Source organism: Simochromis diagramma, unplaced genomic scaffold (genome assembly GCF_900408965.1).
Source record: "Simochromis diagramma unplaced genomic scaffold, fSimDia1.1 OVJJ01000361.1, whole genome shotgun sequence".
Lineage (NCBI taxonomy): Eukaryota > Metazoa > Chordata > Actinopteri > Cichliformes > Cichlidae > Simochromis > Simochromis diagramma.
In genome coordinates, this window is record NW_024386860.1 from 12,070,627 (window position 1) to 12,093,658 (window position 23,032).

Consider the following 23,032-nt stretch of genomic DNA (forward strand, 5'->3'; position numbering starts at 1 on the left):
AATTGGATAATCCAAATTGCCACTAGGTTTGAATGTGCGAGTGAATGTGAGTACGAATGGTTGTCTGTCCCTGTGTGTTGGCCCTGCGACAGACTGGCGACCTGTCCAGGGTGTACCCCGCCTCTCGCCCTATGACAGCTGGGATAGGCTCCAGCGCCCCCCGCAACCCTGAAAAGGATAAGCAGAAGCGAATGGATGAAAAAGAAAATAATAAAAGCTAAACCACAGCATGAGTAAAATTTATGTTCACATGTCACATATGCCAATGATCACACTCTTTATCGTCTTCCAAACTTCTCCTTTTTTGCCTTTTTTAGAAAGGTTGGTCAAAATTTGGCTTCTTGATCCATCTGCATAGGTATCCACTGGCTCAGGCTAACATTTGACGTGAGAATTAATCAACCCATCGGATGGTTATAGATGTCTTCACTGATGATTATGAATTGATTATACCACAAACACAAACTAAAGCTTCCCTATCATTTCAGTGTAGTTTATATACTACATTTAATGTTTAACCAGTAAACACATGAAGGAGCTCGTCTAGCTACAAATGAACACAAGTGATTTTAATTCTCTCCAAACATACTGAGGCGGAGCTTGAAAATCAGGGGTGCCACACTGGCTGTTAGGCCTTGTGCATCTATTGAGCCCACACATGGCACAAAAGGCTCTAAGTGGCCTCTTCCTATGAGGCAATGAATTAAATGATACAACAAAAACTACTAAGGAAGCTTTAAGAAACACAATAAGAGGCTCAAATGGTTTACCTGATCTCCAAACTCCCCAGATTCAAATCCAATCATGCATCTGCAAGTTGTGCCAGAATAAGCCTGATTCATTAAAATGGACTGCATGCATAAAGCCTAATTTACAACATGGAGTCCTGCTCTCAAAAACTGGCATAGATTTAACACTGTCTGTGAAGCTGGATTTAAGAAGTAAGCGCCTAAAGTTAAAGTTTTTAGAACATATTTAGCACCATCTTGTTTCAGGTTGGTTGGTTGCAATAAACAGACTTACATTACACATTTTTGTAATGTCTCTTTGCAGAAATGAGTTTTATGTTAATAAACCGAGGATATACTGTCCACTTTCACCCTTAAGCAATAAATGGTTCTTTCATTGTTTGGCTAGCTGTATTGAAATGGGAAAATCCAGTGTAATGTGGACTTTTATTTCTCCCTTCAGACATGTTGGAAGATGTCAGGATTCCCTATCATGCTTTGATTGTCCCATTTCAGTGCAGCTAACAAAACAAAGAACCACGTACTGCTTAAGAGACAGAGGGTGAAACTGACTTCAACCAACCAACCTGATGGCGTGGCGCTCTATACTGACACAAGATGGTGCTGAACATGCTCTAAAAACTGCTTCTTAAATCCAGCTCCACAGATAGTGTTACATCAATTCAGTTTTTGAGAGCAGGGCTCCATGGCGTAAATTTGGGCTTATACATGTAGTGTTTCATGTCCAATTTAAGGTCCCATTCAGTAGCACACAGGGCTCAGTTAATCAGCTGCAAATATCCTGGATTAAAACAAACACTATCAGACATCCAGGGTCAATCACCAAAGAGCTGTTTGGGTGGTATTAGGTTGGTAGCACCTTCTGTTTGATCAGCAGATATCTTAGTAAAGACCTAACATAGATTTACTTTTGTATTTATTTTCTTCAAGCTGATAAGGGCAGGAAAAATGTTTGTTAAACCAAATTGAGGTAATTCGTAATTCTTTCTGGAATTGGATTAAAAATTATTGTCTGAAGTGCTGTATCTCTATTCTGATATTTTTATGTTGGGTGATAGTTATTGTTATGAATGTAGATTTTTAGTGTTGATCTCTAATATTTAATGGAATGTAACCTTATCGTTAACCTTTATCTTTTTGACAAAAGTTTTAATTAAGCAAACAACAACTTTATTTAAGCTGCTGTAAGAAATGTGAAGGCTGACAATCATCCATGACCTGGATGTCTGAGAACCTTCATAGACAATTCTGTGAAATAATACTAAAATAATACTTTGTAAAGAATACCGGCAACAATAGAAATTTTACTAAAAAGGTCTGAAAATCATGTTGTTTTATTGATTTATTTTAGTATATTTTAGTTTAGATGTGCTTTTGCTTGATTTCCAGCTAATCTGTCATGATCTGAGCGAGTGTTGGGTTTGTCTCCTCGCACACTGTTCCCCTGGGTCCACCCACTCATCTCCTTCGCCTGTGGTGCATCAGCTGCAATTAAGAGGTTGCATTTAAACCCAGTGTCGTCACCTCTCCTTTGCCAGTCCGACAGCTGCCAATGGTGGTAACAAGTTGCATCTCTGTGTTTCCTTTCAGGTCGATGTTTTGCCTTACCTGCTTCTCCTTGTGTTCTCAGTTTTTGACTCATCAGTTGCACCGTAAGCACCCAGCTCCCAGCCAGAAATCTCACCCACCACTGAACCTTGCCATCTAAACTTGGATTCTCTTCACCTCTACCGCCTGTCCTCCTGCCCGCTGCCTCGCTGGAAACACTAAACCTCAGGTTGGACAAATACTCAGCTGCCCAGTCTACAATACCCTCCCCAAGCTGGAAATCGGCTTCACTGCATGTAAGCAGTCAAGATCTGTGTTGTAAATACTGACTATGTTGTGTCTGCATCTGGGTACTTTCCTAGTGTTGGCCTCCGGGCCGTTTGTGATGTAATCTTAAGATGTTGCCTGGGCTTCTTGTTTTCAGTCATACTCTGTAGCATTGATGACATGTGCTTGATTCCCAAACAGAGACCTGTGCCATTTTGAATGTGCAGAAGATTTTTTAACATGAGCAGAAATATTTCTGAAGCATATTTAGGCTGTTAAAAGCCACAAGGATATATATTATTTTATGAATAGGTGACTCATACATGTTTAAGCAGGTAACGTCTTCTGACAAGGAAGCCAAAGTCCCCTAACAGCGTACAAACCTTATTTATTTGTTAACGCCTGGCTATTATGTGGTAACTGTGTGATGCTATCATGTGGACCAAAATCTCAGAAAAAAATGTTTGCAGCACTTTGTTGAATCTACTCCAAAAAAGGTAAAAGGTGGTTCAACCTGGTACTAGCAATGTGTATCTAATACATTTTCCAGTGAGTGTATATGTAACACAAAGTGTAGCATTAACAGACAAAAATGGGGCAGCTTCCTTTTTCAGTCAAAAGCAGAAGTTGGTACAAGAAACAGAAGTCAGTTAAGAAAGATAAGAAGCAATAACTTCTTGTATTATGATGCTCTGTGGCTTTAACACTGTGGCATCTCTGAGTAGAATTCACAAAAGGCTCAACAGAAAGACAAAATAACAATGACAGAGGATGACCCACATAGAAAACAGGTCTGGCCTGGATCTGGTGTCAAGCCGGCACTGCTGGCTGACTTCTGGCATGGTAAGTGGTATGTCAACCAGATATGTGCCAGGTCTGGCAATGATGCCACTGTTTATTTGATGGCATGTCACATCTGGCCCGATTGTGGTTTGGTTTATGTGGCCCAGGCTCATAGAAAACAGGTCTTCCCTGGATCTGGCATCAAGCTGGCACTTCTGACTGACTGGTGTCATGGCAGGGTGTATGTCGCCCAGATGTGGGCCAGGTCTGGCAATGATGGCACTATTTATGTTCCTATTTTCCTATTTTAGTTAGGAGACCCAAATGCCATGTTTCAATACTATACTGCTATGGTAGCAAACGCTTCAAATGCAGGTTTGACAGGTTTGTGAGTGTACACTTTATCCAAAACCTAGTGACGGTTTACTCATGTTTACCACTGCGTGGCTGTATCTCAGGGGCTAGAGCAGGTCACCTACTGATTGGAAGGTCAGTGGTTTGATCCCTGGCTCTGGATCTCTGTCAAGAGTGTGAATGTGTACAAATCTAGTTAGGAAAAGAAAGTGTGTGATTGGGTGAATATGACATGTTGCATAGAGCACTTTAAGTAATCAGGGAGAGTAGAAAAGTGTTATACTATCAGAAAAGTGTTCACTGTCTGAACAGAGTTTCGTCATGTTACTTTTGCACTATTATGTTCCGGCACATGTTTGTTATTACATGGCTTGATTAAGGTACACATTAGGCTGACACCTGGGGCCAGAGCTGAAACTGTTCTGGGCCAGCACAGGACCACCAGTGTGTCTGCAACTGGCTTTGTGCTGGAACCATGTGTGCATTAATTCTGGCAAACCAGATCTGGGCCACCAAAGGGCCATCATTCTTTGTGGTATGTGGGCCATGTGCAAGCACATTTTGTGGGCCAAATCCAGGCCATACCAATTTTGCTATGTGGGGACATTAACTGCACTTCGTGGGTAGTTAAAACGAACAGTAAGTCCAAATCAAGAAATATGTATACAGGGAGACAACTTCATCAGTTTTAGAAGCCACTGAGGTCAACCTGAGACACATTCATGTGGATGCGTATTTTACACATACCACCTCAACATTGTGACCAAAAGACAGCTAGAAGATGTGACAGTGATGAAGATGCTAAGAAGAGTAGAAGAGAAGATGTCAAGTTGTCAGGATTTGCAAGATTTGAATTACATTGAATTGTTCTGAATTCCTTTATTGTCATTGTACACAGTACAAAGAGATTCAAAGGCAGTACTGACCATTTATGCTGTACTGACCAACTCAGCAACACCAAAAGAGCTGAAAGACAACAGAAGACAACTAAAGTGCATTACAGAATTGCCTATGAAGGTTCTCAGACATCCAGCTCATGTTAATCTAAGAAGCTTGGGAAGAAAAGAGACAAGACTTCTTTAAACATGTTTTTTTTCCAAGCTCTGAACAAAGCTTGAAAATGCATTACAGAATTATTTCAATGGTCAAGAAAAACAGCTTAACATCTACACATCAAGAAATTCTTGGCAAGGCAGGTGTATTACTGTCAAAGTCTACAAACAAGATGAAGAGAAAAACTGTAATGAAATATGTAATATGTAACCATATTAATTTGACACAGCGACAAAAGACAAACACAGGGGAAAGACTGGAGGAAAAGAAGGGAACACAAAAGGGAACTAGCAGACCTATCAACAAAACCAAAACAAAGACTAAAGGCATGAAATATTTAAAAAAAAAAACTCTTAAATGGAAGGGAACATGAACTCAAACCATTAATAAAAGACTAAACCCTGATCATGATCCATTTTTTACAACAAATAATGAATACACAAAAATTAAGAAAGAGCAAACATGAAAACATAACTGACTCAGCGTGACACATGGAACACAAGGGAGGCACAGTAACAAAACTTAAGAACTAGAAAATATAACCAGTAACTAAATCAAAGAATATTAATGATCAAAAACATAAACACTGGGTCACCAGACCTAGAACCATGACACATTATATTACATTCATTGTCACATAATTAGATACAACTCTTCAACTTCTCATTCATGCAGATGTGCAGCCGACAAATCTCGAGTAACTGTGTAATGCCATCATGTCAATATGGACCAAGATATCAGAGAAATGTTTCAAGCACCTTGTTCAATCTACACCACGAGAAAGTGCTTTTGGTAACTACAAGCCTCATTCACCCAGTCGCACACAGGTTTATACAAGTGCTTTTTTTCAATATCCAAGTGTCTTGTATGATGACACTCACACACAGTCACACTCAAGCGGACGCATTGGGGGTAATTTGGAGATCAGTATCATGCCCAACATCCAGAATGGAGAAGACGGGGGGTCAATTTAACTTTCTCCAATGAGCTACCGCAGCTGCCCCAGTACACCACATAGTGTATCTAGTAGAATTTCTGGTGACTCATGTGGTCTATCCTGAGATAATCCCAGTCCCTAAAGTGATAATGTCTTTATTTGAACAGTTATTATATAACATGCTATTTTTTGACTCTAACATATTTTTGATGGTGTTGTGACTCTGCTTTGCATATATTGTTATAGAAATCACTTTCCAGTATGTACACTGCCTCCAGTATATTTTCACAACTTTGAGGTTTATACTGATCATGACATGCATGCAAATTATTTTCACACCCATAAGGAGAAGTTGGCAATAGAAACAGACACGACACGTCAGAAGATTCAACCTTGTCTCTTATTTTGGTTCCCTGTGGCTCTTATAAAGGGCTATTTCTCTGTCTAGAAGTTACACGAAGCTCAACGGAAAGTCTGCAAGAATGGCAGAGGAGGAAGTTAGCTATGCCACAGTCAAATTCAAAAAAAAGAAACATTCAACAAAAGGTAAGTTTTTCCAATGCACTGCATCAAAAATATATTCTAAGCTACTTATGATGAATAAAATTGCAAATTTACTCAATGTTGATTTGTTTTAAACAGTTTTCTGCAGTAACAATGACTAGAAAAAATATCAGTAGAAATCAGCAAATAAGATCTTGAGCTAAGTAGGATTTTTACACTGATATTTTAAGACCTTGGTGCCTGAACCACTTCAACTAGTGGCTTGGGGATCTGACTTGAATGTGTCCTAGATGCCTCTTAGGTGAGGTGTTTCTGGCATGAAACTCTGTGACAGACACAGAAAACACTGGAGAGTTTACGTCTCAGCTTGCTTGGAACATCCTGTTTTTTTCCACCAAAAGGAATGGAGGAGGTGGCTGAGAGAGAGGTCTGTGCATCTCTGCTTGGACAGCTCCCAGCACAACCCCAGTTAAGACACTGAATTGTGTCAACACTGAACAAATAGCTGTCCAAAATAATTCAATAAGCATTTGCATGAAAGCAAACATGCAATATTTCAATACAATAAGGTTTAGAAAGCCTTGTTATATGATAACTTATGAATGCCAATCAACCTTTCAGTTAAAAAGGAGGAAACGGTTTATGATGAAGTGGAGGTGAAAATGAGCAAAGGAGCAAATGAAGCAAAGGAACAAACTCCGGACACAAACGGTGAGTTGAAAAAAGAAAACACAAATCCACCGTAAATAAATGTCCAATACAGTGAAAATTTCTAAAACTGTCAGTACAAGAAGGTGTGACGAGTACTGATCAGTTTGGGTGTCTTTCAAACTGGAGCATTTCCCTAACAGGGATTTAATGAAGAGAATTGAAACATCCTGAGTTTTACAATTAGATTCAAACAGTGGACGTTCTTCTCTTACAATCATTTTTACCAAGGTTTTTGAAGGATAAGTGGTATTTAACAGTTTAATAATAAAATGATTTTATCATTCATGCTCATAATAGTTAGGAGATGCTCCTTATAAGGCTTATGTTCCAAAAGATAGAGAACAGTATGAGTTACATTGTGTAAACGCACATTTCAAAGCTATGATATGTGGCTTCAGCTGTTCCAGACACTCAAATGAAGTGCTTCCTGTTTTTTAACTAACCGCTGTGTTTAAAATACCATCATTTGAGACAGCGAGACAAAAAGGAAATGTTGGACTTATAAATAGCAACATTGAATAATCAATTAACCAATAAGCAAATAGATAAAACAATATATTTCTGTTATTTAGATTTTTGTGCCAGACGAGAAGAACGTTTACTTCAGTTTCATTGCCCTACATGAATAAAATAAGTATTTCAATGTTACAATATTTGTTTTAAAGTGGACATGAGACACCCTTCTCTCTAAAGAAAAAGAAACGATCATAGATTTAGCACTGTCTACAAATCCGGATTCAACAAATAAGTGTTTAAAGATTTTAGAGCATGTTTAGCGCCATCTTGTGCCAGCATAGAACATGATGTCACTGGGTTGGTTGCTGGAAAGTTGTGTCAGCAGGGTTCATAATTCACGGCTGTCATGTGGGTTATCAGGATTTATACTAGTTTCCATAAGAGCTCCGCAAGCATGTGTGAATAAAAAATGACAAAACTGCATTTTGGTCATTAGTTTTCAAAAATACATTGAGCTACAATAGTTTATATATCATAGTGAGGTATGTGTATTTCAATCTTTGTACATTCATAAGTCATATATTCAAAGGTTTGTTTTAACTGCTAGCCTCTTACATGTTTTTTTTAAGTTTCCACTTTGGATTTCCACTTTAACAGAATAAATATTTTGTCATTTAAGGCACTTTTAAAGATCTCTAGAAAGGACAGAATGAGAGTGACAGGTGACTATCAGTGATGACAGAATGTTTCATTGCACTAGCGTGAGGGTAAACCCATTTTCTTGGTAAACACATTACACATACAGCAACAATAATAATAAACTGTCTTGTTTTTGCGTAACAGTGGCAGAAATTTCTCTTTCTCACATGTTAAGAAATCTGCTAAATTAGAAGAAATCCAAACGTTCTCTTGTTCCTTATTATAGTAAGACACGTTACTGGTTAATTTCACAGTGTCAGCTAACTAGTGACCAATAACTCAGCAGAAAACAAGGACACTAGAACTAAAACTATTTATGATGGTTGCTCCCAACCTTGTCTGCAATGAGCTTTATGTTAAAAACAAAAGAAAACAAAGCTCCGTCTCTTAAGAAGTAGTTTTTTAGTTGTTTGCGAGTTAGCGATTAGCACTTTATTTATGCAATAAAGTGTTCGCTTTTTCCCAAAACACATGTAGACAGTTTATGGCAGAACTGATTACCATATGCGCATCACACCATAAATGTAACTAAGTTTCTCACCGAAGTGTGATCGGGAATCCTAACATCCATCAGCATGTCCACAGGGAAAAGATTGCCTACAAGATTGCCTACAAGATTGATTGCCACACTTTTTGGAAACCTTAATTTCTTATTTAGATTTAGGAATCGTTAGCTCACATTATCTCACTGAGCATATTTCTTAACAATAGAAGTGAGGAAAAGCGAAGTTCGATTGTAAACACTGGGTTTTTTTTTCATGCTGACATGCTGTCAGGACTTCCAATCATGTTCGACATAAAACATGCCAGGGGCTGCCACAAAGAGTTTTTTTAAGACATTTTTTTTTGTTTGTTTGTTTTAGTGTCTTTGTTTTCTACTGAGATATCACTTCTGTCACTAGTTAACTAAGATAAACTAATGTAAGTCTATTAACAACAGCCAAGCAACGCAGTGATGTCACGTTCTGTACTGGCACAAGATCCCGCTAAACATGTTCTTAAAATCTCTAACTTCAAACAGTTATTTCTTTGGCTTCACAGACACTGTTACATCTATTATAGTTTTTTACATATGGGCTCCATGGTGTAAATTAGCTCCAATAAATGTGTTTCATGTCCACTTTTAAACTATATGACATTTTTATCAAGTCTTCACTAACTCAAGACTATAAATATTTTGCCAGACAAGACATCAGACAGAACTATGAGCAGACATCGCCACTATAAACAGTTGGCTTGTTGTTTGGGAATCATTTGTGTCATGTTGGTGTTGGGCATCATAGCAGTCACTGTCTACCGTAAGTATGAAAAAGATCATTTCATGTATAAAAGATGTGTTTATTATCATTATTATTAGTAGTAGTAGTATTGTTGTTGTTGTTGTTGTTGTTGTTATACAAATTCCTTATGCTGACACAACCTATCTTCAGCTAGAAAAAAAAAATTCAAAACAAATATATACTTTTTGTATTTACATACAAAATACAGTGTGAATTACATGAATGCATGGTTCAAAATAATGAATAATTGCATGCCAGATATTGGCAGTGATAAAAGACAGAGTGTGGGATTTGTGGTTTACTTCTTTTTGTTCTTTATTTAAAATTAATCTGACAAATCTGAAAAGCACAAAGATAGCTATTAATGCCCAGAAATTTGGGAAACCTGAATTAGAACAGACAGAAGATGTTTTGAACAGTGATAAAATTACAGAAACAAAATGGAAAAAGAAATAAAACAACATAATGGGATTTCTTTAGGGGCTTAGAGTTTGCACATTATTAACTGACAATTACTGAACTCGCCTGAAGCGGTTAGAAGAAAACCAAACAGCAAACTGTTGCCAATCACAAACTGATAGATCTATACTGCAAACTCAGCTCAGACACTGAAGACTTGAGGAGGAACCAAACCAACCTCATTCTCCAGAGTCACAACCTGACACGAGACTCTACTCTCTTGGAAAAACAACTTGCAGAAAACCAGGAGCTCGAAAAGAAAAATGAGGAGCTGGAGACAAAAAAGAAAAACCTAACAGAAATAATACAACAGATGACGACACAATGGATTGAGCTCAATATTAGTCACGCTCAGTGGAGCATTGATGCCTACTGTCCCAAAGATAATAACAGTATGTTCCAAATATATTTGCACAAAATTACCTAATTTAACATAGATATGCACTGATGTTGTTTATTGACCATTCTCTATTCTTGCAGACAGAACATGTAATGCTTGTCAGGCTCACTGGGATCATGTTGAGTCCAGCTGCTATGCAATTAATAATGCTAAACGTGAAAAATGGAAAACCTGGAAAGAAGCTCGAGAAAACTGCAGAGGAAAGATTTCAGATTTAGCTGTTGTTAATGAAGAAGAAAAGGTACTGAGAAAACTGTGGGACACTTTATGACAGACTTCATGAAAATAAAAATATAATTTCTTTAGATTGAAAGCTTTCTTAGAGCAAATTGTTTAAATAACTCTGACAACTTTCTCTCTGTCCTCAGGAAACTGTCAGTGAAAAGAGTTGGAAATATGATGAAAACAAAGGATACTGGATTGGTCTGAGAGTTGAAGATGGGAAATGGAAGTGGCTGGATGGAAGGGATATGACTAATAGGTAAGAGACACTTTGAATCAATAGAAATTTCAAGTATTTCCCAAATCTGTGATAAATCAATTACAGTGTACCAGTGTCCATCAGACTTGAGCAGAATTCTTGTTTTCCTCAGCTCCTGGATCAACCAGCCTCCTTCTGATGGTCACTGTGCAGTCTCTGTCCAAAACGAAGGATTTAAATCATTGAGCTGTAATGAGAAGAACCCATGGATCTGCAATAAGAAAGCTTTGTCTGTTTGAATACTGCAGTAAAACTTCAGAGGACTTTTGGATAGTCTCAGTCTCAAAATATAATATTAATGATGATATTAATAACTGGTCAACAGAGGGCACTGCATTACTTCAGATCAATGAGTTGTTCCCTGAAGTATCTGCACTGAGATTTTTTCATGTTGCAATGATAGTTATTGTTAAGCTATGTTATATTAATGACAAATGTTTTAGTCGAGCCAAGAACAACACTGTTCAAACTGCTGTAACATGTAGAAGAAGGACAGCTGGCCTCTACATTTGGACTTTGTTAATCAGTCGCAGTGTCAACATCAGCTACAGAGCAGCAGAGAAGAACAGGAAGTTCAGCTTATAATTGAAGTCTCATGTTGTGTATTTTGCATATTGTTATCATATCAGCTTGACTTTTTTTAGTGTTGTTAGTAAAGTTTTGATTTTATTCATTTACATTGATTGAAATGAAATGATGGATCCATCCTGCTTTGTATCACCAGCTCAGCCTGGTGGTGGTGCTGTAAGGGTTTGGGGGGTATTTTCTTGGCACACTTTGGGTCATTTATGCCAACTGAGCATAAATAAAAATGGCACAGTCCACCTGTGTATTATTGTTGAACATGTCCATCTCTTCATACCCACAATTCTTTTGGCTGATTCCAGCCAGATAAAACACTATGTGAGTTCACTATAGTCAAACTGCCTCCACAGTCACCAGATTTCAGTCCAGTATCAACCTTTCAAAAAGATTTTGAAAATATGTTTTTTTATTTGGAATTTAAAAAAGCTTTTTTAAATGAGTTAAATGTTAAATGTTTTTATTCAGAGGTTAATCTTTTTAATCAATTTTTGATTTAAGTATTTATTCATGGATGAATAAATCATTTTGAAATATTGATTTATAAATAGTGTTTTTATTCTAAATTAAATTATTAAAAAAATAACTTACTTTATTAATGTTTAAATAAATAGAATAATTTAGAACCCATTCATAAATGAATTTACAGATGCACATTATATTACACAATATTATTATTTAGCACAGGATTCTTTATTTCTCTTGTGGTCCTACATAAAAATAGCACAAAGTATGTGGAAGTAGTCAAAGGCCAAAAAATGTGTGCAGCACTATTTGGTGAATGCTGGCTTGAATTTACATTTAAATGCTGTGTAACATTCACACAACAATGTTCCTGTTTCTCTTTATTATTCTAGTTGCTTCTGCATGTTTTTGTGGCTTTTAACCGCTTCCACATACTTTGTGCTAATTTCATGAAGGACCACAAGAGTCTCGCACATCAAAATAAAAAATCCTGCGCTTCACAGCATTAACACAACTAAATCTAAAGTTGACTAAGCTGACTAAAGTTATCATGTTTTTAATGGTGAGAGCTGCTCCACATGGTTTAAAAAGTGTCTTATTTGCCTTGACACATCTATTCTCTTCCCCACAAGCATCAACATTTTGTCATTTTTTTCATGAAAAACAGGGAGCATGGGAGTTGGTTTCCTTATTTTGAGGCTTAGTTTGAACTTAAGCAGGTTGTCTTGACTACATATACACATGTCTAAATGCAATGAGTTGATGCCTTGTGGTTGGCTCATTGGTTCTGTGTGGTGTGGGGAATTCACATCATGGATTTCCAGCTGGCAAATCTGCAGCAAGTGTAAGATGCAATCATAATAATAGTAATCTCAGGAATATTTCTTGGACCTTGTTGAAGAATTAATGGAGTTATAAAGGCAAAGCCAATGTCATCTCAGTACAGGCATCGCGTGCCTAATAAAGTGTCCAGTGAGTGTATATGACAAAAGCAGAGGTTAGTTAGAAGAGACAGAGTTACATTGGTGAAGCAGCAGTTTATTATGATGCTCTGTGGTATTTCTCAGTGTACAAGTAACAAGAAGTGTCTAGTCACTGGTACATAAGAACACCCTGTCTTCAGTTTGAAGCCATATATGGAATCATTTTACATTCTCAGGCAAAAACAGAAGCTGGTATAAGACAGACTGGGCACTGAGGAAGTTTATTATGATGCTCTGTGGTATTTCTCAGTGTACAAGCCACAAGAAGTGTGTCTAGTGACTTGTAGATAAGAACACCCCATCTTCAGTGTGAAGCCATAAAAGAATGTAAGATTCAACACATCTCACATCCTCACGCAAAAACAGAAGCTTATTGCTATTATGATGATTGTTATGTTCCATATTTTAAACACAGTGCTATTGCTCAGTGTACAACTCCCAAAAAACTCAGCAGCAGGGCGGTAACTACGGCAGAGGAGAAGGTCATATTAAGAACTAACAAATGAACACAATCAGCAGGTAAGCTAAGCTTTTCAAATGCAGTGTATCAAAAAAAGATTTTCTAAAACTCAGGGCTATTGATGTGAATCAAAGTCTGCATCTCTATGTGATTACTGTTTCAAGTCATGTTGGTTTAGGTGATGTTTTCTTCAGTAATAGTAAACAGTAAAAAAAGACTGTAAGCTAATCCAGTGGGTCAGATACTGAGATATGTGCTGTCACATCAAAGGCAAACTTTCCCTGTAGAATCTAAGGCAAAGTTCCAGAGAAAAAATACATTTCTAAAAAGAGCTATGATGTCTCCAATTAGATTTAAGATGCTGAATTCTGTCAACATTGAGCAAAAACATTTTGTTCATTCAAAATGACCCAAAATCTACGAAAATTGTGGTTGTTTGAAAACTGCTTAACTCCATTTACCCTTTAAACTCTCAGTAAAACAGGACAAGGAAGCTGCACATGAAGAAATGAAGGTTGAAAATAAAGCAACTGAACAAACTCCTGATACAAATGGTGAGTTTAAAAAAAACAAAAAACGACAACAACAAAAATCAAACAAAATCACTCTGTGTTAACACAACTGGAAGGAGGGATGGGAATCGAGAACTGGTTTCCAGTAGTCCAATTCCCTGGGATTGTTAGTCTGCCTGCCCATCAATCACACTTATTGGTTGTTCTGCTCTCAATGCGATCAGCTGATGTTACTTTGTGCATCGTATGAAAAGTATGAGATCCACTATTATTGGAGTTTATTCAGAACGCGGGCTTTGTATTTCAAAGCCCACCCTGCTACAATGACACACATTCTCACTGATATTTTGATACACCTGCCATTTCCTACACCAAGTCATTATTTCATGCCAATACCTTTATTTTGTGAAAGACAGGTTAGATTTGTAAATCTAAAATTAAAGCTCTCAAGTTGACCCAAGCAATTTAAACCTAAAAAATAATGTTAAAACATTTTATTTTGATTAAGGAAACACAGTTCTTCAATACGAAACATGACAAAATTCTCTCTCCACGAAAGAAAGAAAGAAAGAAAGAAAGAAAGAAAGAAAGAAAGACTGGAAGACTGACTGACTGGGCCTTTATCCAGAAGAACATGAAATTAGGATAAACATTGAGGGCAAAGCAGAACACAAGATGAAAGGAAATCATAATATAATTAAGATACAATGAACAATCTTGTCTTGATGCATGCTCAATCAGGAAATCCAAAAAACTTGATTCTGTTCATCTGGACGTCGCGTTTTCATTGAGAAAAACGTTTCATTGTGACTTCTTCATTCTCAGCTGAATGCAGGTTTCTCCAACTTAAAAAACACTACATTTGCATAATGACTGAAACTAGCACCACTGTCTACAACATGCATATTGTAATGAACACTGACCAGTGATAATTGATGAAACCATGGTCAGACATGCAGTCAGCTGAGACAGATCGGGAGACATTAGCAAAGACTCCTGTAATACTTTAGTTTTCCTTCTTCAAGCTGACAACAGCAGGAAAGATCTTTGTTAAAACAGCATTTATAACTTTTAATTGACTGGCGTTCGTGCATCAAGGTGTTGCACTAATGTGTTTACTACTTTGAGGAAACTGAAGTAATACGGAATTCTGTCTATAATCAGATCTGCCTCCAACATTATGTTTAATTGGATATTATAAGTTCTTGACATAGATTTTTCATAAAACAGTTTTGAATAAATTACCAGATGTCAGTCATATTTTCCTTAATCTCTGTTCCTGGACTTTGTAAAGCAATTCTTACCAAAGGCCGTTTGTGGACAGAGTATTTAAAACAGAAATGTACCCATGAAAAGGAATTAAATGTTTAAAACTGTGTAACCTTTGACTGAAAATAAATTAAAAATATTATACAATGGAATACAAGTTTTGACCATGTTTCTGAATTTTAGGGCTTTTCAAACAACATTTTTTAAGATGTAATATCTCCCACAAAGATACAAAACAGAAATGACAAAAGCTGTCATCGACCCTGAGTTTGTCTGAGTTTGGAGTTTTTGTATTTACATTTTTGCCTTTTTCTGTATATATAGTGTTCTGCGTTTTGGGGGTCTGTATTACATTTAACAAGGTTTAGCCTTAGTTTTGCCTTCAGGTTTTCTGATTTAGTTTTCTTTGTGATTATAGATTTGTTCCAAAGTTAAATCATTTTTTCTACCTCCAATATGTAGTTTGTGGTTGTACATAACAGAAGAATGCTTAAATAATAAGGGATCTTTGACACATTTCATTGTATTCTAAAGAAAACTATGAATAATTTTGGTTGTTGAAATAACTTTTTTTTTTTTTTTTTTTTGCCAGATAAGAAGTCGTCTTGTAATAAATCTTTTCCATCACTAGCAACATGCTGGGGAATTCTGTTACTAATTATGGTCCTTCGATTCTACTGTGAGTATAACTTTAAAACTTACACTTTGGTCTGACGTGTGTAAGGGCAAAGTAGTGTGATGTTTTATATTTGATTGTGTTTTTGTAACAGTTATTGTTGCACTAATTTACAAGAAACATATAAATATATTCAAACCACTTTAAAAAAAAAAACTAACTGCTGTCGCTTGTAACCTTATAGTGTCCACAGTTTTAGAAAAACAGATCGCAAACTTGACTGCAGAGACACAGATGCTCAAAAAGAAAAATAAGGAGCTGGAGACAGAAAAGAAAAACCTAACAGAAATAATACAACAGATGACGACACAATGGAAAGAGCTCAATGTTAGTCGAGCTCAGTGGAGCATTGATGCCTACTGTCCCAAAGAAAAAAACAGTATGTTCCAAATATATTTGTACAAAATTACCTAAGTTAACATAGATATGCACTGAAGTTGTTTATTGACAGTTCTCTATTCTTGCAGACAGAAAATGTGAGCCTTGTCAGGCTGGCTGGGAATATGCTGAGCCCAGCTGCTATGCAACTAATAATCCTGAGCGTGATGAATGGAAAACCTGGAAAGAAGCTCAAGAAAACTGCAGAGGAAAGATTTCAGATTTAGCTGTTGTTATTAATGAAGAAGAAAAGGTACTGAGAAAACTGTGGGACACTTTATTACAGACTTCATGAAAATAAAAATATAATTTCTTTAGATTGAAAGCTTTCTTAGAGCAAATTGTTTAAATATCTCTGAAAACTTTCTCTTTGTTCTCAGAAAACTGTCATTAAAAAGAGTTGGAAATATGATGAAAACAAAGGATACTGGATTGGTCTGAGAGTTGAAGATGGGATATGGAAGTGGCTGGATGGAAGGAATCTGACTAATAGGTAAGAGACACTTTGAATCAATAGAAATTTCAAGTATTTCCTAAATCTGTGATAAATCAATTACAGTGTACCAGTGTCCATCAGCCTTGAGCAGAATTCTTGTTTTCCTCAGCTCCTTGATCAACCAGCCTCCTTCTGATGGTCACTGTGCAGTCTCTGTACAAGACGAAGGATTTAAATCATTGAGCTGTGATGAGAAGAACCCATGGATCTGCAAAAAGAAAGCTTTGTCTGTTTGAATACTGCAGTAAAACTTCAGAGGACTTTTGGATAGTCTCAGTCTCAAAATATAATATTAATGATGATATTAATAACTGGTCAACAGAGGGCACTGCATTACTTCAGATCAATGAGTTGTTCCCTGAAGTATCTGCACTGAGATTTTTTCATGTTGCAATGATAGTTATTGTTAAGCTATATTATATTAATGACAAATGTTTTAGTCGAGCCAAGAACAACACTGTTCAAACTGCTGTAACATGTAGAAGAAGGACAGCTGGCCTCTACATTTGGACTTAGTCCAAATGTAGAAGTAGTTTGAAGTAGTCAAAGGCCAAAAAATGTGTGGAACACAATTTGGTGAATGCTAGCTTGAATTTACATTTAAATGCTGTGTAACATTCACACAATGATGTTCCTGTTTCTCTTTATTATTCTAGTTGCTTCTGCATGTTTTTGTGGCTTTTAACCGCTTCCACATACTTTGTGCTAATTTCATGAAGGGACCACAAGAGTCTCGCACATTGAAATAAAAAATCCTGCGCTTTACAGCATTAACACAACTAAATCTAAAGTTGACTAAGCTGACTAAAGTTATCATGTTTTTAATGGTGAAAGCTGCTCCACATGGTTTAAAAAGTGTCTTATTTGCCTTGACACATCTATTCTCTTCCCCACAAGCATCAACATTTTGTCATTTTTTTCATGAAAAACAGGGAGCATGGGAGTTGGTTTCCTTATTTTGAGGCTTAGTTTGAACTTAAGCAGGTTGTCTTGACTCTATATACATGTCTAAATGCAATGAGTTGATGCCTTGTGGTTGGCTCATTGGTTCTGTGTGGTGTGGGGAATTCACATCATGGATTTCCAGCTGGCAAATCTGCAGCAAGTGTAAGATGCAATCATAATAATAATAATCTCAGGAATATTTCTTGGACCTTGTTGAAGAATTAATGGAGTTATAAAGGCAAAGCCAATGTCATCTCAGGACAAGCATCGCATGCCTAATAAAGTGTCCAGTGAGTGTATATGACAAAAGCAGAGGTTAGTTAGAAGAGACAGAGTTACATTGGTGAAGCAGCAGTTTATTATCATGCTCTGTGGTATTTCTCAGTGTACAAGTAACAAGAAGTGTCTAGTCACTGGTTACATAAGAAACACCTGTCTTCAGTTTGAAGCCATATATGGAATCATTTTACATTCTCAGGCAAAAACAGAAGCTGGTATAAGACAGACTGGGCACTGAGGAAGTTTATTATGATGCTCTGTGGTATTTCTCAGTGTACAAGCCACAAGAAGTGTGTCTAGTGACTTGTAGATTAAGAACACCCGTCTTCAGTGTGAAGCCATAAAGAATGTAAGATTCAACACATCTCACATCCTCACGCAAAAACAGAAGCTTATTGCTATTATGATAATTATTATTTTCTATTGTTTAAACACAGTGCTATTGCTCAGTGTACAAGTCCCAAAAAACTCAGCAGCAGGGCGGTAACTACGGCAGAGGAGAAGGTCATATTAACAACTAACAAATGAACACAATCAGCAGGTAAGCGAAGCTTTTCAAATGCAGTGTATCAAAAAAAGATTTTCTAAAACTCAGGGCTATTGATGTGAATCAAAGTCTGCATCTCTATGTGATTACTGTTTCAAGTCATGTTGGTTTAGGTGATGTTTTCTTCAGTAATAGTAAACAGTAAAAAAAGACTATAAGCAAATCCAGTGGGTCAGATACTGAGATATGTGCTGCCACATCAAAGGCAAACTTTCCCTGTAGAATCTAAGGCAAAGTTCCAGAGAAAAAATACATTTCTAAAAAGAGCTATGATGTCTCCAATTAGATTTAAGATGCTGAATTCTGTCAACATTGAGCAAAAACATTTTGTTCATTCAAAATGACCCAAAGTCTACGAAAATTGTGGTTGTTTGAAAACTGCTTAACTCCATTTACCCTTTAAACTCTCAGTAAAACAGGACAAGGAAGCTGCACATGAAGAAATGAAGGTTGAAAATGAAGCAACTCAACAAACTCCTGATACAAATGGTGAGTTTAAAAAAAAAATTTTTTAAAAACGACAACAACAAAAATCAAACAAAATCACTCTGTGTTAACACAACTGGAAGGAGGGATGGGAATCGAGAACTGGTTTCCAGTAGTCCAATTCCCTGGGATTGTTAGTCTGCCTGCCCATCAATCACACTTATCAGTTGTTCTGCTCTCAATGCGATCAGCTGATATTACTTTGTGCATCGTATAAAAAGTACGAGATCCACTATTATTGGAGTTTATTCAGATCGTGGGCTTTGTATTTCAAAGCCCACCCTGCTACAATGACACACAATCTCACTGATATTTTGATTGAGTAAACACAGTTCTTCAATACGAAACATGACAAAATTCTCTCTCCAAGAAAGAAAGAAAGAAAGAAAGAAAAGAAAGAAAGAAAGACTGACTGACTGGGCCTTTGTCCAGAAGAACATGAAATTACAATAACAACTCAGGGCAAAGCAGAACACAAGATGAAAGGAAATCAAAAAATAATTAAGATACAATGAACAATCTTGTCTTGATGCATGCTCAATCAGGAAATCCAAAAAACTTGATTCTGTTCATCTGGACGTCGCGTTTTTATTGAGAAAAACTTTTCATTACTCATCCAAGTGACTTCTTCATTCTCAGCTGAATGCAGGTTTCTCCAAATTAAAAAACACTACATTTGCATAATGACTTAAACTAGCACCACTGACTACAATATGCATATTGTAATGAACACTGACCAGTGATAATTGATGAAACCATGGTCAGACATGCAGTCAGCTGAGACAGATCGGGAGACATTGTAGCAAAGACTCCTGTAATACTTTAGTTTCCTTCTTCAAGCTGACAACAGCAGGAAAGATCTTTGTTAAAACAGCATTTATAACTTTTAATTGACTGGCGTTCGTGCATCAAGGTGTTGCACTAATGTGTTTACTACTTTGAGGAAACTGAAGTAATACGGAATTCTGTCTATAATCAGATCTGCCTCCAACATTATGTTTAATTGAATATTATAAGCTCTTGACATAGATTTTTCATAAAACACTTTTGAATAAATTACCAGATGTCAGTCATATTTTTGTTCATCTCTGTTCCTGGACTTTGTAAAGCAATTCTTACCAAAGGCTGTTTGTGGACAGAGTATTTAAAACAGAAATGTACCCATGAAAAGGAATTAAATGTTTAAAACTGTGTAACCTTTGACTGAAAATAAATAAAAAATATTATACAATGGACTACAAGTTTTGACCATGTTTATGAATTTTAGGGTTTTTCAAACAACATTTTTTAAGATGTAATATCTCCCACAAAGATACAAAACAGAAATGACAAAAGCTGTCATTGACCCTGAGTTTTTTGTCTGAGTTTGGAGTTTTTGTGTTTACATTTTTGCCTTTTTCTGTATATATAGTGTTCTGAGTTTTGGGGGTCTGTATTATATTTAACAAGGTTTAGCCTTAGTTTTGCCTTCAGGTTTTCTGATTTCTTTGTGATTATAGATTTGTTCCAAAGTTAAATCATTTCTTTCTGCCTCCAATATGTATTTTGTGCTTGTACATAACAGAAGAATGCTTAAATAATTAGGGATCTTTGACACATTTCATTTTATTCTCAAGAAAAATATGAATAATTTTGGTTGTTGAAATAACTTTTTTTTTTTTTTTCCCAGATAAGAAGTCATCTTGTAATAAATCTTTTCCATCACTAGCAACATGCTGGGGAATTCTGTTACTAATTATGGTCCTTCGATTCTACTGTGAGTATAACTTTAAAACTACACTTTGGTCTGACGTGTGTAAGGACAAAGTAGTGTGATGTTTTATATTTGATTGTGTTTTTGTAACAGTTATTGTTACACTAATTTACAAGAAACATATAAATATATTCAAACCACCCAAAACCAACTGCTGTTCTTTGTGACCTTATAGTCTCCACAGTTTTAGAAAAACGGATCGCAAACTTGACTGAAGAGACACAGATGCTCAAAAAGAAAAATGAGGAGCTGGAGAACCTGACACGAGACTCTACTCTCTTGGAAAAACAACTTGCAGAAAACCAGGAGCTCAAAAAGAAAAATGAGGAGCTGGAGACAAAAAAGAAAAACCTAACAGAAATAATACAACAGATGATGACACCATGGAAAGAGCTCAATGTTAGTCGAGCTCAGTGGAGCATTGATGCCTACTGTCCCAAAGAAAATAACAGTATGTTCCAAATATATTAGTACAAAATTACCTAATTTAACATAGATATGCACTGATGTTGTTTATTAACCGTTCTCTATTCTTGCAGAGAGAAAATGTAATGCTTGTCAGGATGGCTGGTTATATTTTGAGTCCAGCTGCTATGCAGTTCATAATGCTAAACGTTCTGAATGGAAAACCTGGGAAGAAGCTCGAGAAAACTGCAGAGGAAAGATTTCAGATTTAGCTGTTGTTATTAATGAAGAAGAAAAGGTACTGAGAAAACTGTGGGACACGTTATTACAGACTTCATGAAAATAAAAATATAATTTCTTTAGATTGAAAGCTTTCTTAGAGCAAATTGTTTAAATATCTCTGACAACTTTCTCTCTGTCCTCAGGAAACTGTCAATGGAACCAGTTGGAAATATGATGTAAACAAAAGATATTGGATTGGTCTGAGAGTTGAAGATGGGATATGGAAGTGGCTGGATGGAAGGAATCTGACTGATCGGTAAGAGACACTTTGAATCAATAGAAATTTCAAGTATTTCCCAAATCTGTGATAAATCAATTACAGTGTACCAGTGTCCATCAGACTTGAGCAGAATTCTTGTTTTCCTCAGCTCCTGGATCAACCAGCCTCCTTCTGATGGTCACTGTGCAGTCTCTGTCCAAAACGAAGGATTTAAATCATTGAGCTGTGATGAGAAGAACCCATGGATCTGCAAAAAGAAAGCTTTGTCTGTTTGAATACTGCAGTAAAACTTCAGAGGACTTTTGGATAGTCTCAGTCTCAAAATATAATATTAATGATGATATTAATAACTGGTCAACAGAGGCACTGCATTACTTCAGATCAATGAGTTGTTCCCTGAAGTATCTGCACTGAGATTTTTTCATGTTGCAATGATAGTTATTGTTAAGCTATATTATATTAATGACAAATGTTTTAGTCGAGCCAAGAACAACACTGTTCAAACTGCTGTAACATGTAGAAGAAGGACAGCTGGCCTCTACATTTGGACTTTGTTAATCAGTCACAGTGTCAACATCAGCTACAGAGCAGCAGAGAAGAACAGGAAGTTCAGCTTATAATTGAAGTCTCATGTTGTGTATTTTGCATATTGTTATCATATCAGCTTGACTTTTTTTAGTGTTGTTAGTAAAGTTTTGATTTTATTCATTTACATTGATTGAAATGAAATTATGGATCCATCCTGCTTTGTATCACCAGCTCAGCCTGGTGGTGGTGCTGTAAGGGTTTGGGGGGTATTTTCTTGGCACACTTTGGGTCATTTATGTCAACTGAGCATAAATAAAAATGGCACAGTCCACCTGTGTATTATTGTTGAACATGTCCATCTCTTCATACCCACAATTCTTTTGGCTGATTCCAGCCAGATAAAACACTATGTGAGTTCACTATAGTCAAACTGCCTCCACAGTCACCAGATTTCAGTCCAGTATCAACCTTTCAAAAAGATTTTGAAAATATGTTTTTTTATTTGGAATTTGAAAAAGCTTTTTAAATGAGTTAAATGTTAAATGGTTTTATTCAGAGGTTAATCTTTTTAATCAATTTTTGATTTAAGTATTTATTCATGGATGAATAATTCATTTTGAAATATTGATTTATAAATAGTGTTTTTATTCTAAATTAAATTATTAAAAAAGTATAACTTACTTTATTAATGTTTAAATAAATAGAATAATTTAAAACCCATTCATAATTGAATTTACAGATGCACATTATATTACACAATGTTATTATTTAGCACAGGATTCTTTATTTCTCTTGTGGTCCTACATAAAAATAGCACAAAGTATGTGGAAGTAGTCAAAGGCCAAAAAATGTGTGGAACACAATTTGGTGAATGCTAGCTTGAATTTACATTTAAATGCTGTGTAACATTCACACAACAATGTTCCTGTTTCTCTTTATTATTCTAGTTGCTTCTGCATGTTTTTGTGGCTTTTAACCGCTTCCACATACTTTGTGCTAATTTCATGAAGGGACCACAAGAGTCTCGCACATCGAAATAAAGAATCCTGCGCTTTACAGCATTAACACAACTAAATCTAAAGTTG

At 36.3% G+C, this 23,032-nt stretch overlaps 3 protein-coding genes across 3 annotated transcripts in view; all 3 read left to right on the forward strand.

The window, feature by feature from the left end:
- The window catches only part of LOC120732769 (C-type lectin domain family 4 member G-like), a 75,616-nt gene extending 64,086 nt beyond the window's left edge, over nt 1-11,530 (forward strand). The window contains exon 8 of the mRNA XM_040030586.1: nt 10,794-11,530. Coding sequence (XP_039886520.1) covers nt 10,794-10,920 — 127 coding nt within the window. The 3' untranslated portion in view covers nt 10,921-11,530. The remainder of the gene's footprint in view (nt 1-10,793) is intronic.
- A 1,551-nt stretch (nt 11,531-13,081) lies between these two features.
- LOC120732775 (asialoglycoprotein receptor 2-like) lies at nt 13,082-17,006 on the forward strand. The gene is made up of 7 exons (XM_040030593.1): nt 13,082-13,230; nt 13,648-13,725; nt 15,545-15,631; nt 15,813-16,007; nt 16,096-16,259; nt 16,387-16,499; nt 16,612-17,006. Exons 2-7 carry the CDS (start codon nt 13,680-13,682, stop codon nt 16,736-16,738), a joined length of 732 nt encoding a protein of 243 aa, XP_039886527.1. The 5' UTR covers nt 13,082-13,230; nt 13,648-13,679; the 3' UTR covers nt 16,739-17,006.
- Nucleotides 17,007-18,086: 1,080 nt separating this feature from the next.
- Nucleotides 18,087-21,777, forward strand: LOC120732774 (C-type lectin domain family 4 member M-like). The gene is made up of 7 exons (XM_040030592.1): nt 18,087-18,267; nt 18,685-18,762; nt 20,429-20,515; nt 20,688-20,963; nt 21,052-21,215; nt 21,343-21,455; nt 21,568-21,777. The coding sequence occupies exons 2-7, from the start codon at nt 18,717-18,719 to the stop codon at nt 21,692-21,694; spliced, it is 813 nt and encodes a 270-aa protein (XP_039886526.1). The 5' UTR covers nt 18,087-18,267; nt 18,685-18,716; the 3' UTR covers nt 21,695-21,777.
- Nucleotides 21,778-23,032: the final 1,255 nt, after the last annotated feature.